This window comes from Melopsittacus undulatus, chromosome 10 (genome assembly GCF_012275295.1).
Source record: "Melopsittacus undulatus isolate bMelUnd1 chromosome 10, bMelUnd1.mat.Z, whole genome shotgun sequence".
Classification (NCBI taxonomy): domain Eukaryota; kingdom Metazoa; phylum Chordata; class Aves; order Psittaciformes; family Psittaculidae; genus Melopsittacus; species Melopsittacus undulatus.
In genome coordinates, this window is record NC_047536.1 from 32033883 (window position 1) to 32058194 (window position 24312).

Here is a 24312-nt window from a genome sequence, read left to right on the forward strand (position 1 = left end):
TACCAAAACGGTGTTTATTTCACAGCATCGTAATCTCACAAAAAAAAAACCAACCCAAAACATGGAACAGGCTACAACTCAGGCTTTTAAATAAGGGAGTAAGACAAAACCATAACACATAAAAAATGTACAGCTCTTATCAAGAGAGTTCACGCTGAGCCAAGTCAGCAGCATCTTTACACGCTCCACAGCACAAGGACCCCCCCTCGCCTCGATGTAAACCAGCGCTTCCCTTCGCAGCAGGAGGAGCTGGGCTGTGAAAATGCCAAGGTGGCAAATGCATGGGTGAGTTTGGGTCCCGCTTTCAGTTTAACGGCTAAACGCAATAATATTCCTTTGCCACATGGTGGCAGCTTTTAGGTGGAAAGTATTCCCGCACAGAACTGCAAGCTACACTCTAGGGACAAAACCCAGCACAGACACGCACACGGTACCGTATCTGTGAGGAAAGGTTAGTTCTGCACAGACGCCACAACGGAGGCACTGATGCATGAGCTGCACCCCTGGACGGCATCATCCCCAGACCACGCTCTACCAGTGCAGCTCCACTGCAGGGTTTCTGGCCTCTGCTCCGGCTTCTGAGCTCACCAATAGCCCCATGGGCCCAAGCCAACGTTTCTGTAACCTTTAGACAAAATGAACCATTCTGAACTTAATGCTCCTTAGCCTAATGTATTCTTCTGAAAGGGAAAACAAAAGCTTGCCGGGTTATGATGTGAAGCTGTAGGTTCTGCATGTGTCCCTGCAGCCCAAATGCCCACTGCAACTAGACAAACTTCCACTGAACAGTGGCTGGCAAACCAAAGTGCGTTGTTTTCCTTACATGGCAAGAAAGGAAAGTTAATTTTGTTACAGAAAACTCTTTATATGGTAAAGTTCCCAGAGAAAGGCATTTTCTGATTTCATTTATACCAAAATGGGTTGCTAGCTCTGGAGATAACTGTGCCAAAAGTTCCTATGCTCAGTTCTACCTCAGTCCCCTCCCTAATAACTTTAAGGAGTGATGGAGCACATTGTTGCCTTCACTGTTAGCTAATTTGAAGGCTAACGATACACTAGATGTTCAGTACATCACTACTTGCATGCAAGGACAGTTATATTCAGTAGAAAGTTTAACTAGTAGGCAAGTTTTTAAACCTTTTGGAAGATAACTGGCAAGCTTACTGTCAAACTCTGTTACCATCTCACTTACGGAGACTGGAAAGTCCTTCTGGGTTAGAAGTCACAAGCACTTTAAATTGTACACAATAACTTGAAGCTACACACAGCTGAACACAGTTACAAAAGATCTGATAGTCACTATATATGAAAAATACACTTCGAGCCCTTCTTAAAGAGGAAGGGGCTCCAGTAAAGTTTGATGCAATTCTAATGAAGCCAAATTAGCTTCAGACAAAACACAGCTGAAAAGGAAAGATTCAGCTTTGGTTTTGGCTACAACCAACATTTAATACAAGGAACAGGAATTTACATTACTGTACATATTAGAGAGCAAGTCCCTTGCCTCAGTACGAGGTCTAATATTTCATTTAGGAGTCCAACTTAAATGACACGTTTCTCAGTTGTAATAGCCAAGCATCAGTTTTGTTCCTTGCAAACGGCCGCAGTTGTTTGTATAATAATATTGCTTTAGAAAATCAACCCAAGAGCCAGTATCACAGAATGTTCTGAACAACAAGAGTTCATTCCCAACCTGGATATTTAAAGTAAATGAAGGAATAGGCAATGATCAGAGAAGTTATTTACCCTCTGAGTAAGCATTAGAGCACTGCTGGGCTGTTCAGATGTGCAACAAATGCCAGTGCTATGAGGACCATCACAGTGACCAATGCTGGAAGAACGGAGTAAAAAGGTAGCATTTAAATATTGAGCATGCTTTGTTACATTGGCTTCATTTGGCAGCAGTAGCTCTACTTACTCATTTGTTCTGAACACTTAAGACCGTATATAATACAGTCATACTAAGAAGGTGCTTATCTCAGACTGTGGAACGCTGAAACAAAAACTGGAAATGAAATATTTGACAGTAAAACTGCTCTTAGTCTAGCACTCATCTTGCACTAAAGGGTGAATTTGGATGGCAATGGCTTTGCTGCAGCAACCTTGTTCAACATGTAGGTACTTCATGAGAGATTTTCAACCTTTTAAAGCAAATGTATATTCTTAAGGTAATAATAGTCAACTAAATTGGAATGAAGTAATTTCAGTCTTACGACTGTAGATCTGTAGTATAGTAGAGAATAGATGCCCTGTGTATCATTAGTGCAGATATACTGGAATTGTCTTCCTTCTATGCAAGGCCAATGAAGGTAAAGAATAAATGGCTACACGGATTCAGGTTTCCCCACTAAATAAAATAACTAACTTAAAAAGCACTGGTACCAGACCAGCCAGTTTTAGGCACATCATTAAAAAAATAAAGTATGCATTTCATTAATGTAAAAACGCAAGAAGATTCTTAGAAACCTCTGAATTCTGTGGTGCACTGGAATGGAAGTGATGCTTCCTTTAGTTTCAAGGAATATAATAAAGGCTTTAAAAATAAACAAAAAGAAACAATACCATAGTATTCTTCATAGGGAAGAACAGTTTTAAGTAAAACCAAAAGGATAAATAAGGAATAATAAGCAGCCATGACAGCTGACTGGTGAATATCTGTGCTTTAAATGTCCAAAAGAAAAATCAAAGTTCATTAACCCTTCTGGTACCATCCCCCAGACTTGCCATACGTGGCCACAATGTACACCTCAACAGTTCAGTGACACGCTGCAAGCTCCAAAAGTGGCTGTCACCAGGGCAGGATGCACGCAGGGGTGTGGAAGGGCTGGTGGCAACTCCACCAGCAGTGTTCAGTGATGCCATCCCTAGCGCCACTGGCTGTCAGCTGAACGTAGCTTTGGTTAAGACTGTTGTGTGAGCCGTCTGTAGTGAGGTAAAACTTGGTTTTCAGGAAGATAGAGCGCCAGTTCCAAAGCTACGAGGACGGTGAATTCAAAACCAATGAGATCTCTTCTGTTGAATCTGAATCTCTCTTCTAGTTTCTATAATGGGAATAAAAAAAAGAGGGGGAGAAAGAATCAGTTAATCCCCAAGACACCAATGTACTGTTTGATTACTAGCATGAAACAGGAGTCAGCGATGCCTGGCCTCAGCTGTATCTACAGGACCAGAAAGTGTTGCCAGGGATCAGACAAGTAAACCAGCTTATCAGCTCAGCTGTGACACCCACACAACAGTCACAATTGCTTGAGTAAGTGCAAAAATAACCTCACTGTAGGATCAGCAGGACATTAGACTGCACCAATTAGGTAATTTTAATGAATCACAGAAATTAATCAAGGAAGAGACCTAATGAGACATAAAATTGACTGAAAGAGCTGGTCTTAAATTAAAAGCAAGCATGCACTGCTGGAAATCTTGGCTTTGATCTTCGTCTTGGTTCTATAATATAGAGAGAAGGTTTTGACAACACCTGAAGCAAGTCCCCAAGTACTTACATCTATAAGGTGTTTAACTTCGTGTTTCCTGAGATCACTGCTGATCTTGGCTGCAAGCAGAACGCAAGCACCAGCACACAGTTTGCGGTTCTGTTTGTTGAGTTTGCCTTGAAGGACGAGCTTCTCAAAGTAAACATAAGCCATGGAGACAGTAACTGGCTCCAAATTGCACTCTTCACTCAGGTTCCGCATCTCTCTCTTTAAACTGGGAAGAGGAAAAGAAACACCCTCTCAAACATGACAGCTTTTATGAAACGCTCTGGAAATGCTGCAGCTGGGGAACGCAGAAGAGCACATGGGCAAATCTCCTGTTTGTATAACCATGATGAGGATAATCTTAGACTGGAGAAGTCCATCTGGCAGAAGGCTGGAGCTGATGCACAAACATTTAACGTAGCTGACTGTGGAAGAACAGTTCCTCATATGCTCATAAACACTGGGGACTTAGCTGCTTCACCGACACAGGCTATTGCTGCACGATTCCCTCTGGGCTCCCAAACTGGTTTGTGATTCATATCATATGCCTGAACAACCCTGATTTACAGATTACATCGAAGTCACGCAGATCACAGCAGCTGCTGCAGAGGGACCTGTCTACTACACACCTTGTGGAAGAATCAGGTCTGAGTGGGAAGGTAGACTGGTTTACACGCTTTCCACAACATACAGCCCTGTGCTTCAGCATTAAGGCAGACTTCATGGTGGATGCTACCTCTCCTGGCTGCCATTCATGTTACTGCTGCAAGAAGATCTCTGTGCAGACACACCACGCAGCTACAAAGAGGAGTATGCAAAACACTAGCAGAACACAGACTGCCTGAGCAAGCCTTGGAGCAGAGTTACACGTAGCCCTGGTGATTCAGCAGAGCTGTGTTTAAGCTGGCTATTTCAGAGGCCCTGGCTGCATTAACTGATGTGTAATACCAGCGAGATTACTTCTCTCTAAAAGCACAACAGTGCATCTCACTGATGAGTGGCCAGATGCATTTCCTGGAAGATGAGGAATTGAGTGGTGTAATCCTGCCTTCACAAAATGCTTTTCTTTACCAAAACTCCCCAAACCTAACACTCTTCATCCTAGAATCTTGTTAGAGTCCATCATCAGCCAACTGGTAATTGAAAGGTGAAAATAGCTGGAGGGTCCTGAAAGACAATCCAGTTTGAGTGGGGCTGCACTACAGCCACACAATCAGGTTACAAGGATTTGATTCAAGGCTAATGCTTCACTGTTAGTTGGCTATTAGTGTTGTTACACCACGGTTGGTGGAATAAAACACTTTTAGGTGGAACTATGAAAACCAACTGTTACCCTTTCACAGCATCCTTAACATTCCTGTAAGGAGTTGTCATCCTACAGTCAGCTCAACTATCAACAAGAGATTAGTGTTTAATCATATATACTATTAATAGATCTAGTATTTGCTCCATGCAAGTGGAAGATAAAGCAGCCTTGCACAGCGTAGATGATGTTCTCATTATTCAGTGCTTGTTTCTTACCTCCTAATTTTGCTCAGCGTCAGCTTGATATGAGGAAACTTCTCTCTGAAGGTTTCATTCATATCCTTTTTAAGGTCTGAGGGTTTCACATATTCAATGACTGTAGTCTGAAACACACAAGGCAAAATTTACCATTTCTCTTGTGAGCAGTACTCAGTGCCAAACAAGTCTTCCAAAGATGCTGAAGCAAAGGCAAGCCTGAGTTTTGTTATTCACAGTTTAACATCTCTGTAACGTTGAATCTCAGCTATAAAGTCTTACAAAAAACTAGTAAGCAAATGGTTACAAGAAGCAAATAACACCGTGGAGATAGGTATGTCAGGTTGGTCCTCAATAAACTGAGTGTACAGACCCAAATATTTGTATTTTCCTAATCAATTCTCAAAAAGTCAGGTCTTTCTTCCCAGAGGAAGTTTCCTTCCTCAAGGAAGTTCGTTATAGGAGCATCTTCCAGGCACTCACTCCTCTGTTCAGGTATACCAGTCACTCACCATGTAAGAGGCAAAGATGAGAACACGTTTGTGTTTTCCACAGGGCCATTGAGGATCATCCAGAATATTTGGATCATACTCTGCGGCTTCCCCAGCATCACTTCCTGAGGGAATGAGGAAAGCACAAGGTACAGAGCGTTAAATTCCCTCTTTCCTCTTTAGAAAGTTCTCAAAGAGCAAACATGAGTGTTGGCAGGTCCCTGTACCTTACCAAGGTACAGTACAGGCACTCCGCATGTTTGCATTTCAGAAATACACCAGTTGGGTACCAGAATGATTAAAACCCACAAAGCTCTTTCTCCTGCACATGCCTGATGCATAATTTTTGACTTAGTGGAAACTAAGCTTGTCATCCACAAATACGCACATAAAACAACTGCTGAAGACTGAATTCCTTCGCCTAAATGCTGATCTAACAGACAGAGGAGCTGTCAGGTTTGCTTTTTTACATGAGAGAAGGGATTCTGGTCACAGACTCTTTGGCTGTACTAGGAGGCAGGGAGGACCACCTCTACACCAGATGTTTCTTGTTGAGTAATGTAACAGTTCACACTTCCAAGGAAAAGCTTTGTGCTCTTGAACTGCATAAACAGAACTTGGCCAGATGCACAGAGGAATGTGTGCAAGTCTCAGTCCTAAGGCTCAGCATTTATACTTCATTAACATGCCTTCTTTACTAGGCTGTGCTAAACCAGCCTCCCTCCAGCACCAGCACATCCTTCCCAATAATGCAATTTATTCCTTGCAATTGTTGCAGACAAACACATTCCTTTTCAGCTTTTCTGCCATGTGCAGAGTGATGCCAAAGCTGGTGACTGGTCCTTACCAAGGTCTGTTCCTGCTGGTATTGGTTTTGCTGTCACAGGTTTGTATCTCGATCCAGGAAGACTCCGAGAAGCACCAGCTCGACAGGAGGGAACAGCACCGTGGCTGTCGGCTTTGCGAACCACAAGGGCATTGGTCGGATACAGGAATTTTGCATAGGACACAACCTTAAGGAAGAGAGTTGTAGTAGTTAGAGGGGGAAGTTTATTGCAAAGCTTATTTCCAGAGATCTAGGAGTTACAGACTCCAGGAAGTCCGAGTTGGAATTTCATAGAATAGAGAATTTTGGGGATTAGAATGTATGCTACTAGAATAGAGTATTTGGGAGTGGAGACCTTGAAACTGTGGGACTGAAAGAACGGGAAAGGTTGGATGAGGAACATCTTGCTTCCACACTGTCAGTATGGAAGTGTTGTAGGAAATCTGGTGGGCTAGCAAACAGAAAGGAAGGATCACATCAGTACAACTCTGGCAGTATATAAACTAAAGGGTTTTTATTTTGCCCATATTTCTATCAAAACATCACTCATGTTGCCCGAGATACCAGAATCCAATCAATTCTCCAGAAGCAGAGGCAGAAGTGATCACAGGCTTCAACAGCCTCTTCAGAAGCAACATTATCACAAGCCAAATATTGCAAACTAAGGATCTAAGCAAACTTCTGCTGCTCTGAAAAGTCACAGCTCTCACTTTAGGGATGGCAGAGCACTGCACAGATTAAGTTAATTACCCCTGCAAGAACTGAACCCAGGGTGACAGCAGCCAGCTCACCCACCAGCTGTCCCCTGCTCTGGGTAATGGTTTGGGCACTGGCATTACAAATCAAGAGTCAAGAAGATAAGAACCTATTTCCTTACCTTGCCATCAGCACCCAGCTCTACTCCTTCCAGTCCGAGCACCATCTCGGTGGAGACTGAAACTCCCCCAGAAGGATGTCGCTGCTTCTGTCCTTCCATTCTTAGATCACTAAATGGAGATAAGAATACGTGACATTACAACATGCACAAGTCCACATTCCTGTCTGGGAAACACCAGGTCTGTTCACTACCCTACGGCCAAATCCAACACTTGGTTCTCCTGTGTGGGAACAGGGCAATCCCTCAATCCCACCACGTCAAAAACATTAATTTTTAATGACTCTCTTTAAAACATGATATTCATGTTCAAAACCCAAATTTCATTTTAACTCAAATCATACCAATACACCTATTAAAAGTAAACTTTTTTCCCCAATATTATATTTCTGCATAAGACCATGCTATTCCCAGCACCCAAATGCTCACTTAACAGCAAACATGATTTATACTACTAGATTTCCAGCTTTCAGAAAGGCAATTTTCCAACCACTGTGCACACAGGCTCAAACTAAGAATGAAGCAGAACTCCGCTTCAATGATGGCACCACGCAGCTTTGTCACCTATATTCCAATGCCAAAAAGCAGCTTTCAGCTGAAGAACTGCATTACCAGCTTACAAGCAGAATGACACAGTGCTCAGAACTGCTCTAAACCAGCTCCAGTGACCTCCCTGCTTTCCTATTAAGTGAGGAAATATTTTCCCAGCAACTATTTTCGTGGCAAGAGCATTTGCATACAATGCAATTCCCACCACTAAACATCTGCTTCCTTCGTGCATCAGTTATGCACAGGACAGGAGTGACAATACAATTGTTCTGCCACAAGTGGGTTTGAATAAAATTAGTGTTTTCTATGGTCTATTTGTGGATCACAGACCTTCACAGAATCAATTCAGCCTGCACAAGGGACTGAGCAAGGTTGCAGGGAAGTCCACTTACCAGCTTTGGGTTCTCATAAGTGATCATATTGACAGTTCTGTGTAGTACAAACACCAAAAGCAGTTTCAGTTTAAACTGTTTCTGGTTTTCTTTGATTGTGCAAATAGTACTATTCATGGCTTAGAGCTGAAGAATGGAAGAGCATCCCTAACTTATTTAGATGTAACTCCACTATAAAAACATGGAAGTTTCCAGTAAAGGCAACAGCATCCTTCCCTGATGCTCCATGTTTTTCAGTTGACTGCACTAAAGACAACCGATTTCTGACCCCTTTAGATGTACAGCAACAAATCACATCATCTGTTCATAGTGGCTTTCAGGGATTTCATAGGACTGGAGTGCTTGAAACTGTGAATCGACACCCAAAGACAAGTCTCCCTTTCCCACTATTTTTCTCTTGGAGTTTGAATGAACCCTTTGACACTGTGGCAATGTCTGATTTTACTGCCCTGATAGCAAGCTTTTGTCCTTACACATAAATAGTAGGATAAGTTCACCTGCTTCAAAACAGGAGCCTTACACCAACCATACTCTAAAGATCTTTTGCAACCCACAAACCAGCCACTTCACACAGCAGTTAAAGACAACTCACCTGATCCGTAAACTCTCCCCGTAAGGTAGGATAGAAAAAGCCACACACAGTGTTCGTTTGGCACAGATTAACACTATCCTGTAAGCAGATGGGGAAAAAAAATAATCAGGATATTAATTAAGATGCATGAAAAGCAGCTTTTTATGGAACACGAGCAGAAGACTCTTCTTGTATCACTCTGCAAGTTACAGACACTGCTCTGGATTTGATGTGTTCAGAAAGCAGCACAAGAGCAGATGTTTTATTCTGAAAGTTCTTCGATGCAGGCACTTAATGCCTGTAAGTGCTTAGAACCAAGCTCTACATCAGAATCCAGTGTTCAGTAACTGTCATCACCTTGGAGCTCCTCACAGAAGATCCTGGTCTTTAAATACATATCTATGTAATTTTTACATAAGCCTTATGAAAAGGTGTAGATAATATTTTACATTTAGATAAAGCCTCACACCTCTATTAATACAAATGCAGCCTCAACCTTTCTCTTCTGCCCAGCAACTGAGCCAAGAATTCAGCTAAACCAAGCCATTCTCCTTGAATCCTCCTTAGCATTAACCTCTTTGTGTGCTAGAGATAAGGAGGGTGTTAGAATGATTCAACCTGCTCAAAGTAGCATAGCAGAACCATTATAATATTGCTGCAGAGGTAGTAGATATGAGCACCTACTGCCTTCAACAGAACACATAAAACTAATCAGGACATCACTCTATTGCCACTGATATTAAATGGCTAACTGCACTGAACTAGAGTCTACTGAGCACATCCTATTTCACCCCAGTACAGGAGGCACCTTGCCCTCCAGGAGTTACCTGCTGTTCTTAGTGTCATACTGCCTCATGTTCTTGATGAAATGCATCTTCTTCAAACTTTTGTGTCTCGGAGACCCAGATATAGGCTTGTTCCTGCAATCACAAACAAAAACCCACGACCTGGTCAGGGCTCTGACAAAGAAGTCACGCCGGTTGTATGATCAGATGGCAGCACGTGCATGCAGGACCTCAGATATTGGCGTGGAAGAGGGTGGAGGGAGGAGAGGACTGCATGCAACGAGTTGAGGTTAATGCTGCTTTTGAAACAAGTACCTTCGTACACTGGCATATTCCACTATGTCTTCTAAAAAGTCTAGAGAGCAGCGCTGGGAGATAAAACGCCTTCTGTAAAATGTACAACACCACGAAGAGTGAACAGTATTAGTTCATGGCCTCGGAGTTTATGAACTGCAACAGATCTATGAGCTCTTAGGACACACGGCAGGTTCTTTGGGTTCTTGCTGTTGTTGGAAGAGGGCTTAACTAAGAGGTCAAAGCTCCTAAAAAGGCCAAGAACCTGTCTCCCCCTCCAGGACCCTGGAAATACATTTATACCAGCTCCATTATCAAGAGCACTACCTTCAACACCACCTACCTAGAACTCAAACACCTAAAACGCTTCCAAATGCTCATTTAAATAATCTTACAAAATACACTACAAAAAGCTCCTTCCCACCAATGCAAGGGAATAAGTCATTTTATATCAATCTACGGAGAGATGCAGGTCTATCTGGATGATGACTGAATCCACATGTGCTCTCTGTTCAGAACACAGCTATCTCCAGCTGCAGGAGTCAGCAGACAGAGTCTACGGCTGCAGCTCAATAAAATTGACAGATCTCTCCAGAAAACAATAGAGAGGGTTATTAGGGGAAGCAAAGAGTATTCAGTACTCATCTGAAATCCCAGAATGGAAGACAGGAGGAGAATAATAGTAGGAATCATGTGAATTAGTGTGACAGTAATAAGATATTACAGTTAAGCAAAAAAAATAGACTTTGCCAAAGTAAGATACACGACTATTGTCAAAGTCATTCTTTGTTGGGCGAGAGATTTACAAACGAATTGTGAAACTACAACTGCAATTTCCAGAGGAACAATGCACTCACATTCATCTACCCCCAGCAAAACACTGACACTACAGCTATCAGATTCCATATTTTCTGCTTTTGTTTGAGCATACTGTGCTACAGCTTTAGCACAAGCCACGTGCATTCAAGTCCAAGGTTTTCTTCCAAAGAGATATAACAACTCAGCTAATGGACACTGCTGCCATGGAAGTCAATGCAGAAGCAGCATATAAGACAAGATTTGTATGAATCTGGCTTGACAAGACCTACTGTTGGAAGAAAAACATCCAACTTTAAACTGTATCAGAGCTCTGGCACCACTCAGACAGACCAAGACCAGGCTCTCATGCCTGGAAGTCAACATCCAGGACCAGAGCAAAAGCATGGCACCTTGGATAGGAGCAAGGAGCAGGGGCAGAAAGGTCAAGAAAAAAGGGATTTATGAATTGTTAACAGCTATGGGAGGGTTTTTACACAGCAAAGCCATTTGTAGCTTCAGTTGATTCAAGTTAAAGATCAAAGAAACCTACTTGGGATTAAGTCTGGTCTTGAAGCCCAGAGCTTCATTTTAAACAGCCGGACAATGTGCTATTCCTGGTGACTCTGCCTCTCCAGCCTGAGCTGGGTAAGAAACCAAACCACACTAGTTTGTTGCTACAGTAGAGACAAACCAGAGTTCTGGACATGAACAAAATCCATCTGCTTTTCCTTGAGCATGGTGTCCAGAAATCCAGCGCTTCAGAAGAGATGATGTTGTGGTGTTCTTCCTTATACATTGACATAAACATTACTCAAAACTGCTTGTCTGCAGGCAAGAAGTTGTTCCTGTGGTTGTACACACCAGTGATAGAATCATAGAATAGTTAGGGTTGGAAAGGACCTTAAGATCATCCAGTTCCAACCCCCCTGCCATGGGCAGGGACACCTCACACTAAACCATATCACCCAAGGCTCTGTCCAACCTGGCTTTGAACACTGCCAGGGATGGAGCATTCACAACCTCCCTGGGCAACCCATTCCAGTGCCTCAGCACCCTCACAGTAAAGAACTTCTTCCTTACATCCAATCTAAACTTCCCCTGTGTAAGTTTGAACCCGCTACCCCTTGTCCTATCACTACAGTCCCTAATGAAGAGTCCATCCCCAGCACCCCTATAGCTCCCCTTCAGATACTGGAAGGCTGCTCTGAGGTCTCCACGCAGCCTTCTCTTCTCCAGGCTGAACAGCCCCAACTTTCTCAGCCTGTCTTCATACTGGAGGTGCTGCAGTCCCCTGAGCATCCTGATTATCTGGAGGTTCTGCAAAGCAACACTTTAAGCTGAGTGTTCCTGAAACCAGGTTAGCTCCTCATTCCCCACTGCAACTTCCTGAGAAACAATTCCCCCTTCTCTCTGAGTTCTCAAGTATATAAAGGGAATGAACACCAAACTAATGAACATTTCTCTTCTTCCCAAAGTCTGCTTATGGTGTTATTAAAATAACTACTGCCCTTTCTCTGTGAATTTGTAACAACTTCTACTCCTATATAAAACATGTATTTTTGCCCCAAGAAGGAAGCTGTTATCAGATTCTCAGCAGCACTGTTCAGTTATTCTTAAAAGAAAATGAGAACACAAACAGGCTGAAACTAAATGATCTTTAAGGTCCCTTCCAACCCAAAGTATTCCATGATTCTATGGTTCTAAGAAAAACCAGTGTCCTTTGCTGTGAACACAGGAGAGGTAAATCCTCCCACAGGGCTACCACATTCAGCACTGCTATAGACTGCCTCCTACATATGCACAGCTATTCAGGTCCTACTGAAGAACATTCCTGGCACAGCTTCAGTGCCCTTCACCAGCACTTCAACTTTGAAATCATTGCTATTTTTTGCTTTTGAATGAGAATTGCATAAGAACATTTAATGCTTTCACATACACATGGTTCTCCAGTCTACTTTGGCACCTGACCCGCAATAAAAACACCCTCCATCCAATGCAGAGGCCAATGTCAAACCTTCTGGCAGGAATGAAGCTGGTAACATCCAGAGCCTTCCTCCTCCCCTGGATGCAGACAGAAAGACGCCATGTGTGGTGAGCAAAGGGAACACACAGCTAATGCCAATGACAATAGGCACTGGTACAAAAAAAGCACATAGTTCTGTGAAAGGATCCTGCTGTGAGTGGATGGATTGAGAGTGCCATGGCCAGACCCTCACTAGAAACTCTGCAGTGTCATAGAACCACAGACTGGTTTGTGTTGGAAGGGGTCTTAAAGCTCATCCAGTTCCCCCCCACCATGGGCAGGGACACCTTCCACTAGAGCAGGTTGCTCCAAACCCAGTCCAGCCTGGCCTGGAACAGTGTCAACACAGTATCTCCATGATACACCTTCCAAACACCACCTCCTTTTCCCATTAACAGACACAACAGCGACAAACACCTGAACCTGCTGCTCCAAGAGCTGCTCTGTAAGTAAAACCCTGCTGCAGTGAAGGGAGGATCCTGCCCCTGCACTCAAAACCACAATGACTCATCCCCACTCTGCCAACAGGAAACTTCAGTTTTAGCTATGCTTGTAAATATCTTCAGTCCTCAAGCGAAGCTGTCACCTTGGAGGAATCCCAGATGAGCAAGACATTCACCTTCAGATCTTAAAGCAGGGTGCTTGTAAAGAGGTCTCATTAATCCAGTTAAGAGTACCTGGAACAGTTGCTATGCTCAAGCCAATGTTTTACAGCAACACAGCTCCTTCACTGCAGTCAGACTTGCTAGATTCCTCAATATCATTAATGTAGAGAACTTCTTTATTAAGTAGTGCAGTACTTGGAGCATGCTGCAGAATTTAACACTTTTTGAGCAGTCTGCACTGATTTATATATATATATTTGCTTTAGTTTGAGTGATCTTCTCACACAGCCAATCCAAGCTTCAACAACAGCCTGCACAAGATCACTTCAGTAGCTCCCAGCTCTGATGAGAAAACCATCGAGTCACGTATCATGTGCTAAGCAGCTTCACCTAGGATAACACTTCTTGCTTTTGGCCTGATTCACTGGAATTCAAAGGATTTTAAGTAGTTTACACAGAATGGTTGTTGCCAAATGCAACTAAACACTAAAACTGAATACCAGTGCCTATATGTGCACTGCAAGTTACCTTATGCACACCTTTATTGACATGCTGCCTGACAATTAGAAATCTAAGTGTCTGATATTAAAATGCTTACGAGTTCTATGGAGCAGGCTGTCATTTCAACAACATCCTAAAGAGCTTTCTATTTGAAGCCTGAACCTGAAAATAGCCTGTTGGATGTCCCAGCTATTTCCTTGACAAGCTAGAGAGACCATTGCTTATTGGTACATCCTTGGCCAGGAGGTCACTTTTTGGGTGCTTGCCACTACTTTGGGAGCCAACATAGCAGGAACCTCCCAGAACTTCAGCATTCAAACCAGCACCCGTGTTTACACAGCCAGCACCTCTGAGGGGACCCACCGAGAAGGAAAACACACGCAGCCCATGCTCTGAGATAAGGGGCTGTCGAGCAGAGGAATTATGGATTACGCCATGGCTTCTTATCTCCATGTGCACACATGGACACACAAGGCAACACCCTGCCAAATCCCTAATGAGCTAAATATGCACTTAACAAAAAGCCCACAAAAATTAATAGAAATCTTGTGTTCAGATAAAACCCCAACAAATTAACTCCATGATGCATTTCTGACCCTCACCCTGGGAAGCAGCAGCCAATCCTGATGGATTTCCCACTGAGGAAACCCAACTTCTCAGCACTTCCAGCCTTGGTGTTGTCCTCCTCTGGTCCTGCCAGAGTCCCACTGAGCACTGGCAAAGAAACTCAGTGCAGAGAGCAAACAACAACAGACAAGCAGCACGCAGGATCCCCAGCCCTGAGGTTGACAGAGCTCTTAAGTGTTGCCAGCAAAGAGGACACAGGTCGGAGCAATCTATGTATAGCGCTGGTAATCCCTCCATGCTCCGTCTTAGGAGCTGAAAGGAAAAAGCTGGTTAAGTCACAGCTCCAGGTTGAAGAACAGTCACCTTGCCAATGGCTCACCAGGAGTATCTTCCCCCTTCCCATCCATGGGCTGGGCTACCTGCAGACACCCAAAAGGACACAGGTACAGCTTCAGGATGCTGCTGTAGTGGGAAGCATCCAAGCTGGCAGTTCTTTGGCAGATATTACAGTAGAATGAGAGAGAGGCACCAACCCTGTGCTATCAGACTTCAGGTACAGGCAGGTCTCTTCCATGCCTGCTCCTGGCTCACCACGTCCTCTAAGGAATGGTGAGGCAGCCCTGTGGGCACTCACACTCCTGCTCAGCATTCCCAGGCTCCGATTCCAGGCTTAGAAACAAACAGCCATCATAAATCTCTTTAACTCCTAATATTGGCCTTTATAGTGGACACGATCTTAAGCCCCTGTGTGCTGCTGCCATTTGGCCATTTTGAAGCTTCTGTTTTGCCCTCTTGGTTGCAGCACTCCTGCCATAGCTGGTTTTGCTCCTTCCTCAAGGGTTAAATCAGAAGCTTCTAGAATCATACTGGGATTCTCCTCCCATCCTAGTTAACCCCTGACTCTCATGTGGACAAGCTTGCACTGAGCCAACCACATAGCCAGAGTTCAATGGGCATTCAGCTATTTCCAGCAACACAGCATCTTCTGCCATGACTTCTTATCCTCATCACTTCCAGAACTGCCAAGCCCTGTGACATGGATGTTCTCAAGGCAGTAACATGATTTGAGACCTCCTCCAGCCAAAGGGGCCTGCAGGGTCAATTGGCTTGGGATGAAGTCACATCCATCACTCTTCTGCTGTGGGAAGGATGCTACCCTGCATGCACCCACACTGCATGCACCCATGCAGACACACACCCTGAGGCACAAGGCTAAAATTAGCAGCAAGGCTCATATCTCTGTTCCTCTTTAGCCACGCGAGCTGCTGACAGATGGGGGCATGGGGGAGGTCAAGGATTTTTAATTAGCATGTAAAATCAGGGGCTCCTAGAATTTGGTTTCCTATTTCCCACTTGAAAGAGTTTAATTTTAATAGGGATGTCCCTTTGTAAGGTCCTTTACAGGCCTCAGTGTAATCACAGCCATCACGGGACTGAGTTATTAATACAACAAGGGCAAAACCTCATGTATTGGTTTTTGGAAGCATTAGCTTAGTAACAACTGTCAACAGTAATGTGCACAAGGAACCCAGCTCCCAAATCCTGTTTGCAGTAGGAAGACATTACCTGTCACATTTGTTTTGCCAAGACATTATTTTCAGGATTAAGCTGTATCACTTTCCTTCCTTACAGGTGAGCCAACAGCCAGACATGAACCCTGCTTTGCTTTGACGAGCTAAAATACTGCCATCAAGGGATTAAGGAAACCAGTTCCAGCTTTTAAGCTTACTTCTTTGCATCTGCCATCACTTATGCAGCCCAGGAGGCATACGCTGTTCTCAGGTTTGTGCCTCAGAGCATCCCTGTTCTAGCAGTGCCCCGTGGCTTACCACCCTCAGTGCTTACAGTAATGAGTTTCCTGCTCTAAAGCAGATTGAGTACAGCTCACCAGGAGCAACAAGTTCTCAGTAATTAAAGCCAAAAGCAGGCAGAGACCACATTTATTCTGAATCACCAAACCCACATACTCAGTGAAACAAATTAGTTTAACAAAGAACCTACACCATGAAGTGCCCAGCACTGAGCAAGCCATTTTCATGGCTAGATAGTTTCAAGCTCTGATGTTCAATGAGAGGCAAAGACACCCTGCATAACCAATAGTAAGCACACAGCTAAGTGCTCCTTCTTTACAAAGGCAGCTACTCACTGCTTTAGGGCACAAAAACCGTGCTGTCTGGATCACAGGTCACCATCCCAGGAGCTCATCCTGATATTTGTTTAAGTGTCTGACTGCCAGAGAATAAATACAAGTCTCACAGCAGGGCTGGTTTAACTTATTCCTCTGCTAATCTTCACTTTAAAGAGTAAACCCAGATGAGCTGCATGAGCATGGAAAAGTGCTTTTATGCTTCAGAGCAGGGTCCTCTGTAAGACCTCAGAATGAGAGGGGAGGCCCAATTCCTTCACCTTTGTGTTCTTATTTGAGGTTTGTCTGCAAACGGGAATGGGCACCCGGAGCTTTCCCGAGGGTCCCAAGCAGCCAGGAGAAGATCCTGCACTCCTCAGGCACCAGTAAAGTCATGTGCAAGGAGAAGAGTGTGTCATACAGCCTACGGGACAGGCGAGGAGCAGCACACATGAAGCATAATCTGCATAAAGGTGGAGGCAGAGTAAGTGGGAAGCTCACTAAGCCTGGAGATGTTTAAATACTAACAAGGAAAGAAATTAGATACTGTTCACAGCAGCTGCTGTGATTCACAACCACACATGATTAAGACCTAATGCCACTAGGAAACGAGCTTTGTATTCATTGCCTTTCATAAATCACATTGTTTTGGTGCTCAGAGTGTTTAGACAATCCAAGGATAAAATAATGCCTTCCAGTAAGTATTATGAAAGCCATCTGTTGCAACAGAACCTCCAAACCAGATGTGAGGTTTGCTCTGCCCAGAGCCCACATCTAAAGCCCACTCCTAAGATCCCTGCTGCTTCTCACAAAGCAAACCACATGTGCTGGCCAGGACACAACCACTATTCCTCAGTCTTTACCTGTTTCTGGAGGTGTTTCTAGCTCACCAGCCTGGTCCCTCTGTGCTTTGTGCTCTGCTCACCAAGCACTGAACTGCTGACCTTTTAGGCAAGAGAAATGCAAAGTGTGTCCTTGATAACACTGTGGGCATTATGCTAGAAATACTCATGCAGTTCTCTGAGAGATGATGCTGTCACTTCATCATGTGCCTTGTTAAAACAAAAGCCATCAGCACAATAAAGCCAAGTTAAAAAAATAGAAGAAAAAGAAAGAAGCTTTTAAGTGGGAAGACAACAATTCAAAACAGACTGGAGGAAACCCAGTCAAAGGAAGTTTAGAGAGGTCTCCCGGTGTTTTTATGGGCACTTGGTTCTTCCCACTGCAATATCAGTCCCTCCAACCCACAATCAAGAGGTTGTAGCCTCACCAGGGCAAAATGTCCTGCTTAAACTGCAGTGATCACAGCAGAGCAAGCGCAAATCTGCCCATGGTGCTAAGCAGCAGCTTTAACCAGCAGCAGCTCAGCCTGTGCTGTGGCTGGCTAGCACAGGACACAGGCACCAAGCTCCATCTTCAGGGTATGCTGAGGTTGGGTACCACCACCCCGAGCAAGAGCTGATGCAGGAGGAGCATCCCCTGGGGAAGGTGCTGCACAGGGTCAGGGTGTTCTGAATGCCGAGGGATCACAGCCTCAGGCAGTGGGCAACGGAAATGGATGAGCTTGAAGGTCCCTTCCAACCCAAACCATTCTGATTCTATGAATGTCTTATGAATCCAAGAGCCACCTTGTGAATCACTTCACTTGTTGCACTTATGCGACCAGTTAAAGGTTCTTCATTTAACAGCTTTTCTAGAGAATGAGCTGTAACAACTTACAGTAAGTTACACACACAACTGCTATAAACCAAAGGTTGGGTGTTTAAAACTCTGCACTTGAAGAGCCAGCATGACAGAGTGGCTGTAGCTGAGTACCCTCCATCTGCAGTCACCTGCTTTAGCAACAATACCTCGTGCTCATTACAGCATCCAAGTTTCATTACGCTCGTGCGCGCGTCAGGTCCTGCATTTTTAAACTCAAACTGCAGAGCTGGAAGACTTTGGAACAATCTTCAAAAGAAGGCTCAAAAAAGCATCTTCAGCTCAGCCTGACAGGCTCACAGCTCTAAGTGGCTGATGGGAGGAATACAGGACAGATGAAATCAAGTCTTCAAGATTTAATACAACTAAAACATACATAATGCAGGAAATCAGAAATTGAGCCTTAGGTGAGAATCACTTCCCCTCTTTTCACTTCTCTCCCCCTCTCTTCTAAAGCAAACACTCCATACCCGATCCCAGAGCAGAAAAGCTCATCTGTAGCCCAGAACTACACTTAAAATGGAAAGCAAAGATCCTTCCCCCCTGGCCTCATCCCAGCTCATAGTAAATTGCCAAAAAACTGAGAACCACTGCTAGTAACCATAGCCCCAGTAAAGAAGCTTCACCCACAGCTCTCTGGTCAGATGGCAAAGCGGATGCAAGTCAGGGCAGTCTGCATCTCTGCAACTATCAAGAAGGACTCTGGGGCTAAGTGAAGTCATGGTAAGGAGCACTCATAACCTAAACCCATCCTTCTCACTGACAGCACAGTGCTCAGTGTACAGCTGCTGCTCAACATGAGCTCTGAGTGCTCAGCCTGAGGAGGCACGTGTTCACCAGCTGAGATCAGAGAGAGGAAGGCAAGGGGCAGAGATAACTGTTCTAGACTGTGAATCAAAGAAAGGATGTTTTAAGCAAGTATACTGAGATCCTGCAGACTTCAGTCAAGAGTTACATTGGAAAATAATAGCCCAATAAAGCTGGTGTTATTTGTCCTGACTCGAAGGAAGCTTGTAAAGTAAATCTTACAAGTAAAACATTAGGAAACAGCCACAAATGCTGTGCTGCTACAAAAGGTTTGGTTTGGGCAGTGCATTCAAGTCCACAGCCAAGGAGCACCAGGATAAGGAAGTTCCAGTCATAACACTGCTACAGGCCCCACCAATTCCTCCCCTTCTTACATTTAATCTGGCAGCATTTTCTGTCTCAGCTGATGGCTCATCCCAAACATCCTTATTGCAGAGGAACCATGAGCTGGCAGCAAGGGAAAGAAGCAAACAGCGCTTCCAGAGCATCCCCTTTCCCACAGCATCCCAAACCTGGGGCTCTAATCCATCCACAGGTAAAATCAGCTGCAAGTACATTTAATGCTGTACAGACAGCTCCTGCCTTGAGATCAAAGTTACTTTAAAAGCCTCTGGATTCTTTTAAATGAAGAGGTTGCATTACCTTGGTGTTAACTCTGGGATTGTTTGACTCAGACCCACTTGCAGAGACACACAGGATACAAGGACATGGATTTTCTTATTTCCACATTCCAACTTCCTTCTGAGTAATATACCTGGCTGGGAATGCCAGATAATAACTACCACAGGCAGCTCTAAATTATAAGCATTTAATACTAAACACAATTCACCTGCAGTTGCAAATACAAGAGAAAGCTGCAGCCTTATCATTTCAATGAAGTTCAGGTTTAGGTTATGTTCATTTTCAGCCCCCCAAGCAGCACACCCCAGTCTGCTGTTCACCTCTGAAAGGCCAAAGCTTGCCAGCCCAACTAGCAGCTTTCTTGCTGCTTCCTGAAAAGCACCATGTGAGCTCAGGTTATTCCAAATAAGGCTTGAAATGAAAACTTAGACTTTGAAACATTCCATTTCCTCCTTCTCAACAAAGTCTGTTTATTAACAGAGGGGGGTATTGTGACAATATTTATATGTCTTGAAGTGACCCCAGCAGCTAAACTGACAGTAGCACAAAACAACATCGTGACCATCATAAGCATAAAAGCCTGACCAAGCATTTCTGCTCTTCCAGCCAAGGAACCAATGGGATCACACCTATGTCAGCAATCCCAGCACCCAATTAACACTCAAAAGCAGAGTTGGTCCAAAGCCTTGCTGTTATTAACTCCTGTTTAAACTCCCACCCTTAAAATGACCTAAATTAGCTCACTCATTTCTGATTAATCAGCAATCCTGAGCATTCCGTCAGCTCCCTGACCAAGGACACTGAAGCATCAGTCACAAATCATTCACTCTCTGTATTTGTTCTTCAGCCCAGCAAAATGCAGTGAATATATAGCAAACCCAGCTGCTTTACATGATGCTATCCTGTACCCTCAGCAGCACAACAAGCATTGACATAAGGGCCGTGGTTCCCATTCCTCATGCTTTCATAACCTGGCTATTTTCAGGGCCCTGTTATCTGTGTTTCCACAGAAAGCCCAGACCCAGCTGCAGAAATTCATTAAAGGGCTGTGAATGAGGATTTGTTTGGTGTTTGCTGCCTCCCTCCACTGCTCCTTGGGAGGCTGGTGCTGTGAATGAACAAAAGAACAGAGCAAGATGGAAAAGGAGAAGGGAGGAGGGATGGGGAGCAGATTAAGCGGGCTGGTATAAGTGTTGTAACTGAAGATCCTGTAAACAGAAGATTCCTCAGGAAAACAAAAGTGGAAGGTTCAAGTCATGAAGTTGATCATGCTCAGACAGCAGCACAATGAAACCAAGCATCCAGGTTGAACTGCTGAAGTTTCCATCCTCAAGGACCTGACAGCTACTGAGCAACAACGAGAAACTCCATGTTCCATCAGCTGAACAGGTCACTTACTCCTTAGGTTGTGCTTTTTACAGGGGGCTGTACAAGGGAATGACTTTAACCTGCCAGAGGGGAGACTGAGCTGAGCTCTTAGGCAGAAGCTCTTCCCTGTGAGGGTGCTGAGGCACTGGCACAGGATGCCCAGAGAAGCTGTGGCTGCCCCATCCCAGGGTCTTGGAGCAGCTGCTCTAGTGGAAGGTGTCCCTGCCCATGGCAGGGCTTGGAGCTGGGTGAGCTTTAATGTCCTTTCATCCCAAACCAGTCTGGGATTGTATGATTCTCTAGCCCTTGCCTGTTACTAATAACTCACCACCAACTCCAGCAGAGGTGCCATCACAACCTGCCCCGAGCTATGCTGACCTGTCCCATCAGCTTCTCATGACTTCTCAAGTCAAACAAGGTGAAGTGTTATGATAAATCTCTGCCCAATGAAACTGCCAGTTTTAGATAAAACAATCCCCATGGATTGGGGCAAACCCCAGCAAGATGAGATCCCCGGGAAGTGGTCATTGAACATGGATGGAGGGCATCTGAAGACCCTTTAGCCTGTGCTCCTGGTGTGTTTAAGGGAGGTTCCACTGAGGGCAATTCAAAGCAGCTTCAGCAGTGACTAAAAAAGGACTCTGAGGAGAGCAGCTGCCTTAAGTGGGCACCAAAGATTAGATGTCCAGAGTCACAGCGCAGATTCCGCCTCCCCCTTCCCTCCACTGACTTCATACGCTCGGATATTTGCATGATCCCACAGTTCACCCATACAGAGTAGCAACATTAGCAAAACAACACCCAGATTCCCATGTCCTAGGAAAAGGAAACCCATTTTGTGATGGTTTGTTGATTTCTGAATCCTATTTCGCAAACACAGAAGGGGAAGCAGCATAACCATCACTGTCCTGCAGGAAAGGTGGTCCCTGAATCACTTCTCATGTATTTGCAGCAAGAGATGCCACTGTTCCATGGGGATGAAGGGATGCTCTGTCAGCACAAACCATGGAGCCATCCAGCAACAAAATAAATGGTGACTACAGAGGGATGGTCCATCTCACCCAATCCAGTGTGACTGGGATGAGATATGTTGTGTCCAACACACCGCCACAGGCAGCATAAAACCCTCCTCTTGTCCAAAGATGTGTGTATCACCATGTAAAGATGCGGATCTTCTGAAACCTGAGGGTTTCAGCTGTGTTCTCCACTCGCTGTTTTCCCCTTTGGAAGTACAAAAATAGATGAACTCTCACTCCAAATCACCCTTGTAAGCAGTACACAGGATGATTAATGAGATACAATACAGCCTTTCAGCCACCTCTCCCAAGCTGAAAAACCATGGTCTGTTTTGTCACTACTCAGACAGAAGCCCTTTCATTCCCTCAATTACCTCCTTGTGCTTCTCTCTACCTTTTAGTTCTGACTTAGCATTCTTTTGAGGTGGATTGATTAGAACAGCTGTAGCAGAACACAACACCTAAAATCAGGTGCCAAGGGAAGAGGCAGGAAGGACATCACACGAGAGGATCCCAGGAATATTCTCTTACTATGCTATTGACTTGGCGTGGGAAGGGAAAGGACTGAATCACTTACATGAACTCCATCAGTCCAGAACTCAGCATGAACAGGCACAGGGAGAGTCACACCCGCAGAGGTAACTGTGCTTGTAAAGCTCCTAATGTAAAACTTGCCCTCAAGAGCTTTAACTACAGTAATAAAGCAATGAAATGAAATCACACAGCACTGAGTGCTCTGGCTTTTGTGGAGCACTGGGAAGGAGCTGTGCCACAGCAACACCTTCGCTTCGGGCTTTCCTGCTCAACAAGCGGTACCCAGCCGCTTGTACTTGGTACCCATAGTGCAAACTATGCATACCAAGCATCCATCTAGCAGCCCCAGCTTCAGTTTCTACATGAAGCAAGGAAAAAGGTCTCTTCCATTACAAGAAAAGCAATGGATAGTAAATGACAGCTCAAGGAGGAAAAAAAACCTAGGAGGGACAACAGGCAAAAGGATCTCTGCACCATACCGATGAACAGCTACTTCTCTTTAAGTTCACTTTAAGCTCTAAGTAGTTTCCTGGGTGTGCAGGACACTTCAGAGATGTACACTGAAAGGGATCACCCACCAACTGCATTAGCAGAGCTCCCCAGGTTTAAAGCACAGACATCTCTGTTTCAGCTCCCTAACAAAGCTCTGAAGCCACTCTAAAGACCATGGAGACTTAAAGCCTTTGATACTGCTTTGCCTATCTGCAGGCTCAGAGGGCCAGCTTGCTTTACAATGCTATTTATGCCAGAAACAGCCTGAAATGAGTTCCTTCAGAGCTCAGAGCCCGCCTTCCAACCGCTTGGAAAACCAACACTCTCAGGCTGATGGAAGCCCCTTGGAAATACAGGGGTAATCCTGCACTAAAGGCCAGAACCTCCTCCTCCTCTGAGGCTGACTCAAAGTTCCCAGCGCCCGGACATGTATTAATACGCAGAGTTACTGCATAGAGAAGCAGCAGAGATGAGGACATCGGCAGCGTACACGCGAAGAGTCCTACCTAGCAATGACTCCATCGGCTTCATCTGGAAGCAGAAAGATGCAGAACCAGAGCGAAGGGACAAGCAGGAGGCAGCGCTCGGGATACCGCAGGGATGCAGCCAGAGACCCAGCGAGCGCCTCCACACCCCCCCCCCTCCAGCAGCCAGCCCCGGGGGCCGCTCACCCCCGGTACAGAGCAGGTGCCCCCCGGTGACAGCGGGGCCAGCACCGCCTCCCAGGGCCGCCCGTTTCCCATGCTCCGCTCCTCACCCCCCGGAGCCGCCGACCGAGGGCCCTGGGAAACTCCGGCTCTTCCCATGGCCCCGGGTGGGGGGGGTCCCACCGCTTCCCACGCCCCTTGGGTCAGTGCAGAGGGGGGGTTTGCTGCGGGCTGGCCCGGCGTGCCCTGCCCCTCACTCACCTCTGCCGCTGCGCCTCCAGCACGAAGCCGCCGCCCGCTGCGTTCTGCGTCGGGCTCAGCAGCCCCGCTGCGCCCGGCTTAGCGGCCGCCAGCATCCCCGGCGGGGCGGGCGGCAGCGGCGGGCACAGCGGGCCGCCCAGCAGCAGCTGCGGCAGGAAGATGCCCCCGCGGGAGGGGTCCGCCTCCCCCGCTCTGGCTCCAGCGGCCGCGAGCAGCGGGGGTACCCCGGGCAGCAGCAGCGCGGGCGGCGGCGGGCAGGGGGGGGCTCCGGCCGGTTCCGGTGCTGCCGCCGCCGCCTCCCCTTCGGCCGAGCCTGCGGGCGGCGGCGGCGGCTGCTGCTGCTCGGAGGGGGGCCCGGGCGGGCGGCCGTCCAGGGAGATGTTGTTGAGGAAGAAGAGCGCGGCCTGGCGCCGCCGGGAGTCGCCCCTTGGCCGCGGCTGCTGTCGGGGCGGCCGGGCGGGCGCAGAGCCGCACGCCGCACCGGAGGCCAT

General features: G+C 45.7%; 1 protein-coding gene across 1 annotated transcript; it reads right to left on the reverse strand.

The window, feature by feature from the left end:
• CABLES2 (Cdk5 and Abl enzyme substrate 2) lies at nucleotides 1–24312 on the reverse strand. Its single transcript, XM_034067192.1, has 9 exons — nucleotides 23822–24312; nucleotides 9504–9596; nucleotides 8698–8775; nucleotides 7168–7276; nucleotides 6312–6477; nucleotides 5486–5589; nucleotides 4995–5101; nucleotides 3498–3702; nucleotides 1–3041 (listed from the first exon to the last, which is right to left on the reverse strand). Exons 1-9 carry the CDS (start codon nucleotides 24310–24312, stop codon nucleotides 2901–2903), a joined length of 1494 nt encoding a protein of 497 aa, XP_033923083.1. The 3' UTR covers nucleotides 1–2900.